The sequence below is a fragment of the Charadrius vociferus genome, unplaced genomic scaffold, assembly GCF_000708025.1.
Source record: "Charadrius vociferus isolate BGI_N301 unplaced genomic scaffold, ASM70802v2 scaffold1511, whole genome shotgun sequence".
Classification (NCBI taxonomy): Eukaryota; Metazoa; Chordata; class Aves; order Charadriiformes; family Charadriidae; genus Charadrius; species Charadrius vociferus.
This window is the reverse complement of record NW_009646686.1, coordinates 128,260-142,351: the sequence shown is the minus strand read 5'-3', so window position 1 is coordinate 142,351 and position 14,092 is coordinate 128,260. Positions and strand designations below refer to the sequence as shown.

The following is a 14,092-nucleotide window of genomic DNA, read 5'->3' as shown; positions in this document are numbered from 1 at the left end:
CCCCGAGCAGCGATGGAGCCCCCCTCCCTGCCATGGCTGCAAAGCTTCGACAAGCCGTGCCGCCTCCTGCTCCACGTGCTCGCCTCCGGCTCCTCGGGGACACTGGCCGCCCTCCGAATGCTGCAGCGGGTGCGGGTCCACGAGGGACCCGGGCAAGCATTTCCCTGGCAGGCCTTCACCGCAGCCCTGTGCGCCGAGGAGCCCACGCTGGAGGGGCCGGAGGGGGCCCTGGCTGTGTGAGTTGGCCGCTTTTCCCAAAGTCGATATTTTGTGGGTGGTTTGGTACGTCGGGTGCCCAATTCGGCACCGTGCATCCTCTTCCCCCCCTGGTGCAGCGGTCAGTACATGAAGTCAGGATTGTGAGAAACGCGCTCACTATACTGAATTTCAGTCGGGGCAAATTCGGTGGCGCAAAGAATATTTATTACAGCACTGGGAGTTACACAGGGGATTTCTCCCCTTGTTGATCATTTTCCCTTTACAAATGCTTGGTTTTATTTCGTATTCCTTGTACTTATTCATGTTTTTTCTTCGAAAATAATTTGCATAATCAATGAGTTCTCAGAATGCAACCCACCCCCAATTACGTAGTCAATGAGTTCTTGGAATGCAACCCACCCCCGAACATGCCCCCTCCTTTCTAGCGGGGCAGGCGATACGCTTCCTCAGGGGTCTTCCTGGTGGGCATCGGAGGGAGGCTCCAAGTCTTTATCGCCGTGTCCTTCTTGTGGCTTCTTTATTCTTTACGCTTCTGTGGTTATCTTAGCTAACTACACCACCTTTTGTTTTGCAGTGGTTCGGTACTTCCAACTGTTGCTTTCGTCTGATATCCTGTCTAACACTATCCCTTTTCCAAAGGCATCGCCAGCACGCACCCGTCTTAGCTGAAGCCATAGCAAGCACACGTCCATTTTAGCTGAAGCAAAATTCTTTTGCTAAATTACTCATTACAGGATCATAGCAGGGACCCTCTGGTCTTCCAGCTTGTGCCTGCAAAAGCTGGCGAAGGTGTTTGCTTCCTTCTCTCGCTTCCTAGTCCCGTTAGACCCTGCCCCACGGGGCAGGTTGGCAAAAAGTCCTCCGGGCTTTGCTCTGACGCATCACCTCTCCCTTTTCTCCCTTTATCCAGCAAGCCGCGGCTGCTGCTGCTCCCCGTCGTGTGCCAGAGAAACCTCTTCTCCCTCCTCCTCCTGGTGCAAGCCGTGGTGCCGGGGGGCTGCCTCGGCCGGCTGCTCCGGGCCGTGGAGCAGGATTCCCACGTGGATCCCTGGGTGCGGGCACTGGGGGATCTGCTCCGGCAGGGACCGAGGGGAGAGGAGCGCTTCCCACCTCCCGCTCCCTTGTCTTCCGCATGCCGGCAGCAGCTTAGGTGCCTGTGCCAGAAAATTGCCCAGAACAAACCAGAGGGGCGAAGAAAACTGAACTGGTGCTTCAGCAGGCAGCTCGGTGCTGCTGGGGACGTGGCTGACTCTGTCCTTCAAGATGGAAAGCGCAAGAAAGTGTCAGAGGAGAGCCTGGAGTTGGATGAGGAGGGAGAGAGAAAGAGGTTGCTGCTGGAGGAGGCGGTGTTTGACCCCCCGGGAACCCAGGAGGGTGGGAATGCGGCAGAGGTGGAAGAGGAGATGCCTGGGGAGATGTCGGGGGACAGATCTGCTCAGAGCCCAGTGGGAGCCGCTCTGGAAAACTCCCAGCAGGATGTGGCCGGGGAGCCCAGGAAGATGTCCCAGGCAGAGCTGGCAGCAGAGGTCCAGTCCTTTCTCCAGGTACCGGCCAGGGTTTGCTTTGCTCTTCCAGCCAGCGAGCAGCCTTTACAGTCTGATTTCTGCTCCTTCATCTCATTTTCCTCAGGTGCACGGACAGAGGCTGAAAATGCTGCTACAGAAGGAGTCCGACGTAAGTGGTCGCTTCTGCCTCTCTCCTGGAGCTGATGGTCTAAACGGGCTCATGCCTGGCCCTCGGGGGGAGGAGGTGGGTTTCACAGGGACGACTGGAGGGGGATAAAAAGCCCTGCCACCTCCTCTGGGCTCCGGTAATACCTGCCGCCTCCTCCTGGGGATGTGCTGTATGGTGGGCAGCCCGCGGGGTCAGTGCCGGCCGAAGCAGGGGGTGGTAGGGAAGGGAAAAGCCCTGGAGCTCTCTTTTTCTGTGTTGGTTTATTTGGTGTATTTGCAGCACTTGGAACTGAGCATCCCACCCGAGCTGCACATCCTGAACAACTCCTCTCCCAGCCAGGTGAGCCTCAGCATCCTTGCTGCAACCGCCAGTGCCACGGAGGGTCTGCTGCTGTCCCTAAAGTCCCTGTCCCCTCTGCTGTCCCCAGCTCGAGGGGTTGTGCTCCTTTCTCCAGCTCTCCACATGCCCGGAGCACCTCCTGATGCGTTTCTGCGGCTGGCTGCTGGCTCTCACCCCCGACCTCAGCTACACCAGCGCAGCCATCCTGGCAGAGCAGCTTTTTCTCAGGCGAGTAAGTGTTGGGGCAGGGGTTTCCTGCACCCCGTTTCCCTCACCGCCATCCCCATCCTCCTGCCTTTTCTGTCCGTAGGTCCTGTCCCTCACCCAGCCGCCCTCCCGCCACCTCATGGCTGCCCTCGCTTCATTTTGCTCCAAGTATTCCCAGCCCTTCTGTCAAGTCCTGGTGGCTGCGGTCCTGCGGGAGCCGGGGGAAGGTGCGATGAGCTCACAGGAGGCACAACTTCTTCTGGGAGCAGCTGAGGGAGCTGGAGAGGGGCCGTGGGCTGCATCCAGCGGGAAGGGAAGCCCCGGTTGCAGAGGGCTGTCTGCTGGGAGGCATTTGTCACCCAAAGCGTGTGTTAGGAACCACGGAGGGATGGTGCTGGTTTTATCTGGGCAGGTGAACGCTTGGGTTAGGATGGGAGATGGGTTTACAGATGCCTGGGATGGAGGGGAGTCCAGGCTGGGGACAGTTGCCATCCCTCCATGAACTTAGGGATTCCTGAGAGCTCCTAAAAGCCAAAGCTGCCCCAGGGTGGCTGTGCTGGCATGAGAAGAGGGTCCTGCATGAGTCCCTGCCACAGCAGCATCCCCTTCTCCTAGGGACCGGTGCTAATTAAACCCTTGCTGCAGATAGGCAAAGGAAGCTGGATTATCCTGAACAGTAGAAGTGGGTGCTACGTGGTTTCTGGGTGTCCCGACTGGGATGTACCCCTACGTGAAGGGGTGCCAGGAAGGGTCAGGCACGTCTCCGTGGATTTGGCAACCTTTAGAGGCTCTCCCCCTTCTGCTTTGCCCTTGCAGGCGCTGAGCAGACCAAGCTGGTGTGTGAGCTCGTGGAGGAGTGCCTGGAGCCAGACTGTGTGAGACTGGTGCTCAGGTAAGAGATGAACAGGGGTGACAGCTCTGCTTCTGCCCTGCTCCCTGCCTCGGTGGGTCCGCCTGGCTCCGGCCACTCAGGAGCACCAGCGAGGCTGCGTGAGCATCGCATCTCCTCTTCCCCATCCTTTGCAGCCAAGTCCTGGAGTTGCCGCTGTCAGAGAAGCTCCTGCTGGCAGAGCAGGCTGTGCTGGGGCGGCAGGTGAGTGGATGCCCCCTTGTCCCCCCCTGGGTTTTCTTGACAGCTTCAGCAGCGCCAGAGCAAGGACCAGCTCTCCTCTCTGCTTGTGGCTCTCTTCCAGGAGGTGCTCCCCCCCGAGCTCTTTGATCTCCTGGTCCTGACTCTGTGCCGGCAGGCCCCAGCCTTCGCCACCTCGCTGAATTACGCCAAGCTGGTGACAGCCCTGCTCACCATGTACCAAAGCCAGGTGAGCAGGACCAGGCTCGGGTCCTGCAGATCAGCTGGTGAGCTGGCAGCCAGGGCTGCAGCTGACCCAGGACCTGGCCTGGAGGTCTCAGGTGGGCTCCTGGCAGGGCAGCTCTCCCAGCACCTTCCTCCTCTCCGTCCCAGGTCACCCCAGCCCACCGGAGCCGTCTGGCTGCCGCTCTGGATAGGAGCAACGCAGCTCTGAAGAAATCACTGCAGGCTGTGCTGGAAGGAGCCAGGTGGGATGGATGCTGAGGTGTCTCTTGTGGGGGACGGCAGCCTCCGTGCTCCTGGTCTGCCCCGAGTGGTGGGAAACCGGGTGCCGGCAGAAGCCGTGCCAGAGTGTTGTTGGTGTTGGGTTTCCCTTTCCTTGATTTCTCCCCTCTTTCTCCTTCGTCCTCCCAGGTGAGAGCCAAAGGGAACCGCAAGGCGACGGCTTCCTCAGGCGGGAGATGCCCGTGAGGTGGTGGTGGCTGCAGTGTGGAGACGCAGCGAGCACGGGCTGCAGCACGCGGAGCGCCGGTGCCTCACCTTGCAGCGGCACATTGCGCTCGGCCGACCTGGTTTGAGGCACACTATCACTGGGCGATGCCATCCTGGCCCCACAGATGCCCTGAGGCTTGAAGAAGAGGGTTTTCTCAGTTAAACAATGAATACGTTTTCAGTCAGCTCTGTGTCTGGTCTGTCTCTGGGCTGCCTCAGAGCCTGCCGCCATGGGCCCCGCGCCACGCTCAAGATGGCGCCTTCCTGTCCTGCCACACTCAACATGGCGCCGTCCTCCCCGCCACTCCCAAGATGGCGGCAGAGGAGGAGCTGTGGAGGGGCCGGGCTGCAGGGCGTCTGAGGGCAGCGGCTCTCCTCTCCTTTCCTCTCCTGTACTCTCCTTTCCTCTCCCGGCCTCCGGCAGTTTGGGCACCTCGAAGTGCTGGCTTGCCCCACCTCAGGGTATGAGGGGTGACCGGGCAGCACATCACCTGTAGGGGGGTAATTGTATAAAGGTGACTTTTAGAGATGGTTTGTGCCCAATAAGTGGCTTTTTAAAATCGGGAAAACACACAAAAAAAATATGTTAATTTTGCATTATTGATGGAGTAATGTTGGCATGCAAGTAGTTGAAGAGTGCCTGAAGGTGGGCGGCAGCGATCCTGGCCCCGAGGCCGGCTGCTGTTTCCCCTCAGGGAGGGAATGTTGCCCGTGTTCCCTGAATGTTCACTTATCATAGAATCATAGAAACATAGAGTTGTTTAGGTTGGAAAGGACCTTGAAGATCATCCAGTCCCACTCCCCTATCCTGGTGGGCAGGGACACCTCCCCCCAGCCCAGGTTGCCCAAGCCCCGTCCAGCCTGGCCTTGAACACCTCCAGGGATGGGGCCTCAACAACCTCTCTGGGCAACCTGTTCCACTGCCTCACCACCCTTAAAGTGAAAAACTTCTTCCTAATGTTTAATCTAAACCTGCCCTCTTCCAGTTTATGGCCATTCCCCCTCATCCTATCACTACACGCCCTTGTAAAAAGTCCTTCCCCAGCTCTCCTGTAGGCAATAAAAAAAAAAGAGCTTTCTGTCAAGCTGGTCCCCGTGTTACCTGACCGGCAGTGAGAAGCTGCAGAAGAAGCAGAAACCCTTCTCTGCTTTCAGGTCCCCTTTGGCTTGGTGAGTTGCTGGGTGACGTGATGTCTCCAACCCTGCCCCAGCATCTCTGATAACGCTCTAAATCTGAAGAGCTCGGCTGAGCATCTATGTGTCTCATCAGTCTGGTTTGCAGGTGTCCCTACTTGTCTGAATCAACTTAAATCCACTTTCTGTTTTAAAAATGGAGCGATAATGGCTGCAGTATTTCCTGTGTGTGCCCTCATTTTGTTTCTCACAGCTGAGAAGTACGACGCCTGCCCGACATCAGCCCTCGATGAAGCAGGTTGCTCCTTCATAGCTCCAGGTCTGCACAAAGCTGGCAAACCTCCCTCTCCTCGCTCACAGCAGCAGCCTGGTACCCAAGGTGAAGAGTCATCTTCGCCAAACCCACCATATTTCAAGTGTTTTTCCAGCATTGTGATGGCCCAGAGCAAGCAGTGCTGCATGGTGGAGTTCACTGGTCCTTAATTCTTAATGCCCTTAACACATCACTGAATCAAGACATAAACTGATTTGAGGCTGTTTGGAGATGATAATTCTGGACTAGGCTTAATTGGCCATCATGATATGCTCTTGGCTCGAAGGAGCCAAGGCACAAGCAGTACGTTGTGTGCGTGTCAGCCTTTCTCTCTGACAGTTAAGCTGATTTTTGGGGTGATGCAGCAATGATCTGCTGGGTTGTTTATGTGGTCTGCTGGGATTTACAAATCTCAGGATGCAGAAGAGTGGGGTTTAGATAAAGACCTGGTAAACTTGAATTTTCTGCTTTAAATCTGCCTTCCCCCCCCGCCCCCCTTTTCCCGGGGCTTGCAAGCGACCCCGCTCTGTGTCACATTTCTGGTTTTCCACATGGCATTGATGGCACTTCCCATTGCAAGGTATTTAGTGATACAGTAATAAAAAGTGCTTTTGTTTCCAAATTTCTGTCCTGCATCCTTGAAAACACCCACTGAAAACCTTGTCTGGGCACCTTCTGGGCAGAGGACTGGAAAGGTGAGGATGGGAGAGAGTGGATGGACTCTGAGAGAGGTAGTGCTAGAGTTTTAATGGAGGTTTTGAAGCATTGCGTACTTCAGAAACTATTTAAAAATTCATAAACATTTACATCTACAAAGGGAGAAGAGGGATTAAAACATGAAGGTGTGACATGTTACTGCTTCATGTTTGCTCCTTAATGTTTAGATCCAGCCAGAGGAATGAAACTGAAGCAGTTAAGTGATGCTCTTAACACTGAGAGCACAGATTGCTTTATAGTAAGAATCTCTTAAGCTATTTTAGGTGACAGTGGACTGATGAGGCTTCAAAGTCTACATTAGCTGGAGGAAAGAAACCTCCAGGGAGCCAAATTGTTGATGTATTTGCATACCAGTGAGCTAGTGGCTGAGTATATTGAAGCTATTGTAGGGCTGCCCAAAATATGACATAAATAGAAATTGTGCCCTGATCATTAAGGTCTGAGCCTGCTGTTCTGGCTTTATTAGGTAGCAGGCTGCGGTCTTTGCAGTTTCCCTGCGAAGCTTCTGCTAAGTGACCTCGGTGTCCTTGTCCCCAGTGCTCTGGCTGTGGCTATCGGTCACATGAAGATGACAGAGGACAAACTCGTCTCCAAAATTCACCTGATCGTCAGCTTCCTGGTGGCCTTGCTGAAGAAGACCTGGAAGAATGCGTGTGCCACGTACATCCCGAGCACCACGGGGAAGTCCCGGCATCTCTAATGGACAGGGCAGCAATAAATGGTTTGAAATCTGGCTGCGGCGTGCATCTCCTCCCTGATGGATGTTTGGTTTTGTAACTGCTCACTGGTTTCTTTAGGCAACGGTCTCATTTTTGACAGGCTGTTCTTGGCTGCTACGTGCCGTATGCAGCTTGCATTTCCAACTCATCTGGAGGTACTGGGAGCTGCGTTTTGGGCCAGCCTACGTGGTTTTTGCAAGAAACAGTAGTCAAGCTTTGCAAACTGCAAGGGGGGTTCCTGTTCTGCTGGGAAGCACTATGCTGGCTTGTGGAAAGAGACTTCTTAGCCCTGGTTTTGCTCTTGGCTGCAGCTTATCATGTACCGTGGATTCCTCTGGGGTGTACGTGCGAGATAACAGTCACGTTAGGAGAATTGGAAGCGAACCCTGGAGACACTAGACATGCTGGGGGAAGGCTGCTTGTTTATGTGGTGTTTGGTAGCATCCGCATGGAAAACTTTACTTTTGACTCCTCTTGACCCTCTCAAGAACTTTAAAATCCAGCCTGAACAGTGCAAAGAGGTGGACGTGGCATAAAACGTCAGTCAAGTTTTATAGTTCAGCAGAACCTTATCCAGGAGCAGAGGGAGAGCCAGGGCTGGTTTTGTCCTTGTCCTGATTTAGTAGCAGAGTTGGTGAAGGGGAAGGTCTGAAGTGCTGTCTTAGAGGTCTCCTAGGCTGTATATAGAAGGCAGTGTTTAATTTTCGGCTGGTTTACTTGGGGAACCACTGTCAAATATCCCATCTGCTTCCTCTTCTGTTTGTAGAGATTTACGTCCTTCATGGTAGGGAGGGGAATTCCCTTTCTGGCCTAATAGGTGGGGGCTTTTTAAGGAAATTCATTTTATGCAGTTGCATGGGTTATCTGTCCACTCTGCTGCCTCTCATCTTCCCACGGTGATTTTTGAAGCAGTATCACAACAAGATGCTCTCTCCGCTCCCCACGTGGCATCCTTGTTCCATCATTGGTCAGCACAGAACCCTCTTTGGGTGGGCAATTTTTGGGTGGGCAAAATTTGCGAATGCTGCACCCACGGACATTAAACGCCAGCCATCAGAGCCACGTAGGAGCCAGACCGCCTTGGTCCATGCCCCCGAGGGGCTGCCCCTTTCCAAACGGGAGCTGCAGGCATGTCCGGGGGGTTGCTGTGTCCCCTCCTGCAGCAAGGCTGGGAGCTGATAAAGTCACTCCGCTTCTCCCTGGAGGTAACGGCGTTTCAGTAACAACCTGTTAATCACGTGCATGTCATCCCCAATGTGCTGATGCAGTTTTGCATTGAAATCTGGTGGATGTGAGGCTGAACTGCTCGGGGGAAGGCTCGGCAGCCCTCTTTTTTCAACACGGAATTTAAAACTGAACCAAAAGAAGCAAACTTGAGGGTGGCAGAGCAGTGGCACAGGCTGCCCAGAGAGGTGGGGGAGTCTCCCCCTCTGGAGCCATCCCAAACCCGCCTGGACGCCGTCCTGTGCCACTGCTGGAGGTGCCCCTGCTCTGGTGGGGGGTGGGATGGGGGAGCTCCAGAGGGACCTTCCAGCCCCCACCAGTCTGGGATTCTGTTTCTGTGAAAACTCCTCTTTCTTATCTGTTGTGGGTTTTTTTCCCCCAACAATCTTTTAATCATAAGAGAATTGTGTTCTCCCTTGGGTACTGTGTTAGCTGCCAGGTCCCTGTCAGCTGGGGAGATGGGGGTCACATGAAGATGAATTTGCTGGAGGGCTGGGGTGTTGCTTTATGGTTGGGTCCCCTGCACAGATCTAATAAATCACGTTTGCCGCATCAGCAGTAGCAGCCGGTGTCGGTCTGAGCAGCTTTCCTCCGAGAAGTGGATAATCCAGATGACCGCGGTCTCTGTGATCTGAGCTGCAAGTTCAGCTCGGCTTCAGGAGGAGCCCTGGGAAGATGCCGTCGCAGTAGGCTGCCGCGTCGCTGGTGGGACCTCGCTGGAAGGAGATACGAGAGGCAAAGCCGGAGCCTGCAGCCTCTTGCTGCCGCTCACCTCCGGGCTGGAGATCTTCCAGCAGGGTCTGTTCATCCCCGCCGAACAGGTCTGTGCACGGGGAGCTGGGCTGCTTTTGCTTGTCTGAGGCCCTACGATACCTAGATTGTAATCGCGGTGCTTCCAGGTTAAAAATAAGACTACATAAAAATCCCTGGGTGCCTTTAGGAAATGCTTTTAGAGGTTCTTTGAATGGGATGGTTTGCACAGAGGGGCAGTGCCTCTTATTGAACCCCTCAGCACGCGTGTGTGGGAGGAAATGGAGGAGGTTTTGAGGGTGGGGAACCAACACAATGGTGGTGTTAGCTCTGTGTCACCCACACAACAACTTGCTGCTGCCGTGGACCTGCCAGGACACTAGAGCAGAGGCTATGGAACCTAATCTGGTGCCTGCCCGGTGTCAGACTGCTGTTCTTGGGGAGGGAGCAGTGGGGACGGGGCCAGCGGGACCAGGCTATGTTGAGGGCAAGGCACTGGTGTTCACAAAGGTGTCTGTCCTCCATCCCTCTGGTTTTGTACCCTCTGTCTGCTTGGCATTGTGCCTTGAAGGTGCTTTTACTTCCATGCCCTGCTACGGGAGCCTTGGCCGCAGGCTCTGTTGAGGAGAGACCTTGTGCTTGGCTAGAAAAAGCACTCAACAATAAAATGTATAGTTTAGACCTGTGCGCCCAAGCAGACCCTCATGTAATGCAGGTGGAGGAGGGGGTCCTCGAGGAGGGGAATGGCATCGCAGTGATGGGGCACTGGGCTCCATCCGCTGAGCCTCAGCCCAAAGGAAGGGTTTGTCCCCTCTGCTCGGATCTCCCCTTTCTGAAACAAAGGGGTGACCAGGGGCGAGTTAGCCCAGTGACGGGACTGGTGGTGCTAATGCAAACCTGACTTCATGCCTGGAGAACTGACCTGTGTTTTGGGATACCGACCAGCCGGGAAACTGGCTGAGCGGCTGGGAAAGCACTGGTGGTAAAGGGGAAGCTCTGCTGCTCAGGTTTATCGCTGCTGCGCAGCACCCGGGCTCGGCTGCCTCCGGACGGATGTACACGGACATGCTCACCTGCGGGATGGATCTGGCTCTGCCATCGCAAGCCCTGAGCATCTTCTCGCAGCCGGGGCCGGGTGACCTGCTCGCTCCGGGAAGCGCGTCTCAGCAAATCCTTCTCCAAAAACCATGCACACGTGGGCAACCTTTGCGCCTGGAAACTCTTGGAGATGGACAGAAAACTTAGAGGGCTGGAGAGGAGAGGAAATCCCCGGGGAGACGTTTTTAAGGAAAGGCAGAGGATATAGAAGACCATAAGGCAGAGGGTGACAGTGCTGGTCTGCCTCTCAGCGTGTCCAGTGTCTTGCCGGTGCTGTGAACTTAGGATGCGTTGTCGTTAATTGATGCTAATCATGCATACCACAGTTTGTGTTGCTGTGTATGTGTGTTACAGGGAAGACAGCATGGGAATTTGGGGCTATTCTTCCCCTAAGATGACTCATGATTTCTCAGCAGCTTTTGGTCAGGTCCAAGCAGGAGGTGTTTGCCCCAAGAGGGGAAAACCCATCCCTGAAGCTTCAAGGATGTCTGAAATCCTGACCTGGTGGGGACCACTGTTGATGGTCATTTCCAAAGCCTCATCCACTGTGGCACAGCGCAGCTCCTACTTCGAAGCTGCAAATGGGCTCTCTCAGCCCCACCACCCCCCTGCTCCGACTGCTCCCCGGCCCTGGGGCCGCATCCTGCGCTCTCAGCAGATGGGCATGAGGCTGGGCCGGTCCTGCTCCGGGACTGGGAGATGCCATTTGCTGGCTGACCTCACAGAGCTTATGAGATTTGCAGACCCCAAGGACCTAACTTGTTCCTCATGGTACATCAGGGTCCCTGGGCATGGTGGGGGGGGGGCAGCAGGGGCTGCCAGCCTGCAGCCTGGTCCTCTGTAGCCCTGAGCATCGAGTCTGACTCCGTGTAAGCTCATTAGGGGAAGAAAGCGGCTTTAGAGGATGTGAAGGATTTGAGCAAAGGGGTCGGGCAGTGGAAGGGGCAGTGAGGGTGATGGCTGACAAGAGGGATGGGGGTCCTGGGCAGAGCAGCTTCCCTGTATCACCAAATACAATGCTACGGGAGGCTCCTTGTCACCCGTCTTGGTTTAGCCTGGTGCTCTGCGCCCCATGGAGCATCCCATCCCGTGGGGGGATCCCCCATCTCCGTGGAGGTCCTGAGTGCCACCGCTCTGCCCTGGGCCTCCTGCCAGGGAGATGCTCTGCAGACACGGGGCACGGAGGCAGCAGCTGTGGTCCCTCCCAACTTTGGGTAACAGCTCTCGCCTCCAAAAAGCGGATGCGGGATCCGGCCCCGCACCGAAAGCAGAGGTCGCCTGGCCACCTGCAAACCGCTCAGCCCGCCCCAGCCCTGCGCAGGGAGCTCCCAGCCGCTCTCGTGCATGTCCTTTAAAGGCCTTCTCGCATCCAGCTCTTCCCTGGCAGCTCCTTCTGCCGCAGATGCGACCGCTCTCCTCTCCGGGGAGAATCTGCTGCCAGCAGCTTGCACTGCGTGGGGTCCTGGCACCCCCCGACCCACCGTCTGCCGGCCGTACCGCGTCCTCTGACCCCCCTCCCAGGTCTGCCGGGGACCCGAGAGCGCCGAGTGCCGGGTCCGAGCTGGGTGGCCCCAGCATCTGCCTTCGGCTGCTTGAGACAAGTTCAGGCAGGTAACGACCCGGGGAGCGTTTGGTAAAGTCGCCGAGCTGAGGGAAAGCGCTCGGTCTGGCTTCCCGGGGGTTTATTTATGCCACGCTGGGCAAACAATCTGTGTGACTCTGTATTTCCATCCGTAAAACAAAGATGAGGAGCGAGTGTCTGTAAGGGTGCACTAAATCAGCAGGCTGCAGGGTCTGTCGCGGCTGTTACGGAGCGAGTGTTTGCAGCAGGGACCAGCCCTCGGGAAAACTCTGATGCCGGCTGATGTGATGAGTTTGCCTGATCCCTGGTGGCTGGGGGCTCCCGGGCCCCTTGGCAGAAGTGTTGGGGACAATTTCCAGCCTATAGGCATGAAATGAGCTTGTTTTGACAGATGTTGAGTGCTGTTTGCTTCTACACCTCCGTCGGGGCTGAGCAGGTACCGGGACATGGGTGATGGCCCATCAGCGCTGGAGCGACTCAGCTTGGCCAAGGCATTGCACCGGCGTGCGGGGCTTCAACCAGTCCCCATTCTCCGTCCCCTTAAATCTCTGCTGCATTTTGTGTCCTGGCCAAAAAAAAAAAAAATACATCTCCTTCTGCCCCATATCTGCATGTCGGTGGGCACAGCTCCCAAGGAGACGCATCCTGCAGGAGAGTTCCTTCTGCACAGTGACTTTATTCTGGGCCGGGAGAGAGACTCTGTGCGGACTTTCTGCTGGGTTTCTCTAATTTTTAAACATTGCAAAACAGCTTAAATGACATGTCCAGGCTCCCTTGGACTTGGGCACCTCTTATATCTGACTTGCTGGGAGCCAGCCTAGCAGGGGATGCTCGAGGGTTGGGCTGTCCCCTACCTGGCGTACAGCACGTCGCTCCCGCTCTGCACCGGGTGCTCACCGGAATGGCTTCAAGCTCCAACAGGGGAGATTTAGATTGAACATTAGGAAAGAATTTTTCACAGAAAGAGTGGTCGGGCATTGAAATAGGCTGCCCAGGGAGGTGGTTGAGTCCCCATCCCTGGATGTGTTTAAGAGCCGTTTAGATGTGGTGTTGGGGGATATGGTGTAGGGGAGAACTTTGTAGAGTAGGGTAGAACTTTGTAGAGTAGGGTAGATGATTGGACTCGATGATCCCAAGGGTCTCTTCCAACCCAGACAATTCTATGATTCTATGATTCTCACACCAGTAGGTGGGTGCAAAGTTATCTCCCCCTAGGGAGATGACCCACATCACGAACCCCAAGCGAGGATCGCCCCGTGGGAGGGAAACGGGGGCAGCTAGTGGGGAAGTCCACCCTCAGTGGCTTGTAATAAATTCCTCATTTGCCTCCCTCAGTGCCTGCCCGGATCCCAGCAGCATCCTCCTGCATCGCAGCGGGCCTCCCCACCTCTTCCCACAGATGCCTCCACGCTAAGCAGAGGAGCTCGGAGCTCCTGCTGGGTGAGAAAATGCTTTAAAAATATAACATTTAGAGGCGTTCTCCCATCTGCGCGCAGCTAATATGTGTCTCTCATGATAGGTGTGCTGGTCCTGGAGCCTCCACGCTTTGCAAATGAAGCCGCTCGCAGGGACCTCGTTGGGAGAGGGGGAAGAGGAGGCGCAGGGACCTGCCCAGGGGCGCCGACGGCGGCAGCGGCAGAGGACGAGCTGCCAACCCAGCCCCTCGCCTCGGAGGTATGTGCACGAAAAGCTCACCCCACGGCTCTCGGGGTGCTAACGAGGATGGGACGGGGATGGCGGTGCCAGGCAAGAGGGAGATGCTGGCTGGAGCATCACCCTGCTCTGAGGCACCACCGAGCATCGCTTCAGCACAGCAGCCCCTTCTCCTGTGCCGTCGTTCCTGGGGAGCAATCCCCGTGCTTGCTGGGACGAAAGGGAAAAGCCCATCGTAGCCCTTTCCAGAGCCAGGGGCAAAGTTTAGGGGTTCAAAGCCCTTCTCAGGTGGGTGCTGAGCTCCAGCACGAGGAGTCCTGTTTGCACGGCAGCCCCAATATCTCCATGCACAGGTGACCTGCCATCCCTGGCATGGTCTGGCATCCCCAGCCCCAGCGAGCAGGGATGCTGCAGAGCTGCCAGACTTCCTTGCACCCAGGACAGGGTTTTGGGGTGGCGAGGCCATCCTGGTGCACTTTTGGGTGGCAAGAGCGTGTGCCAAGGCCCGTCGTCCCCATGGCAGTGACGTGGGATGGCACCCGGGCTCTGCCGGCAGCCGGGTTTGTTGTGGTGCCCGCGAAGAGGCCAGCTCGCAGCGAGGTCCGCTTGGCAGCTAGGGCAAAAAAAAAAAAAAAAAAATGGCTAGGGAGAAAGCCGGGCCG

General features: G+C 56.0%; 1 protein-coding gene across 1 annotated transcript; it reads left to right on the top strand.

Moving 5' to 3' along the window:
• Positions 1-12: 12 nt before the first annotated feature.
• FANCE (Fanconi anemia, complementation group E) lies at positions 13-7,104 on the top strand. Its single transcript, XM_009889323.1, has 11 exons — positions 13-236; positions 1,130-1,763; positions 1,849-1,893; positions 2,173-2,232; positions 2,321-2,464; positions 2,543-2,666; positions 3,256-3,331; positions 3,466-3,532; positions 3,633-3,758; positions 3,902-3,996; positions 6,942-7,104. The coding sequence occupies exons 1-11, from the start codon at positions 13-15 to the stop codon at positions 7,102-7,104; spliced, it is 1,758 nt and encodes a 585-aa protein (XP_009887625.1).
• The last annotated feature ends 6,988 nt before the right edge of the window (positions 7,105-14,092 follow it).

Excerpts from the sequence above, each read along its gene's own strand:
- FANCE (XM_009889323.1), top strand. The coding sequence starts at position 13 with ATGGAGCCCCCCTCCCTGCCATGGCTGCAAAGCTTCGACAAGCCGTGC. Across the intron at positions 237-1,129 it reads CCGGAGGGGGCCCTGGCTGT|CAAGCCGCGGCTGCTGCTGC; the intron begins GTGAGTTGGCCG and ends CCCTTTATCCAG. Across the intron at positions 3,759-3,901 it reads TCACCATGTACCAAAGCCAG|GTCACCCCAGCCCACCGGAG; the intron begins GTGAGCAGGACC and ends TCTCCGTCCCAG.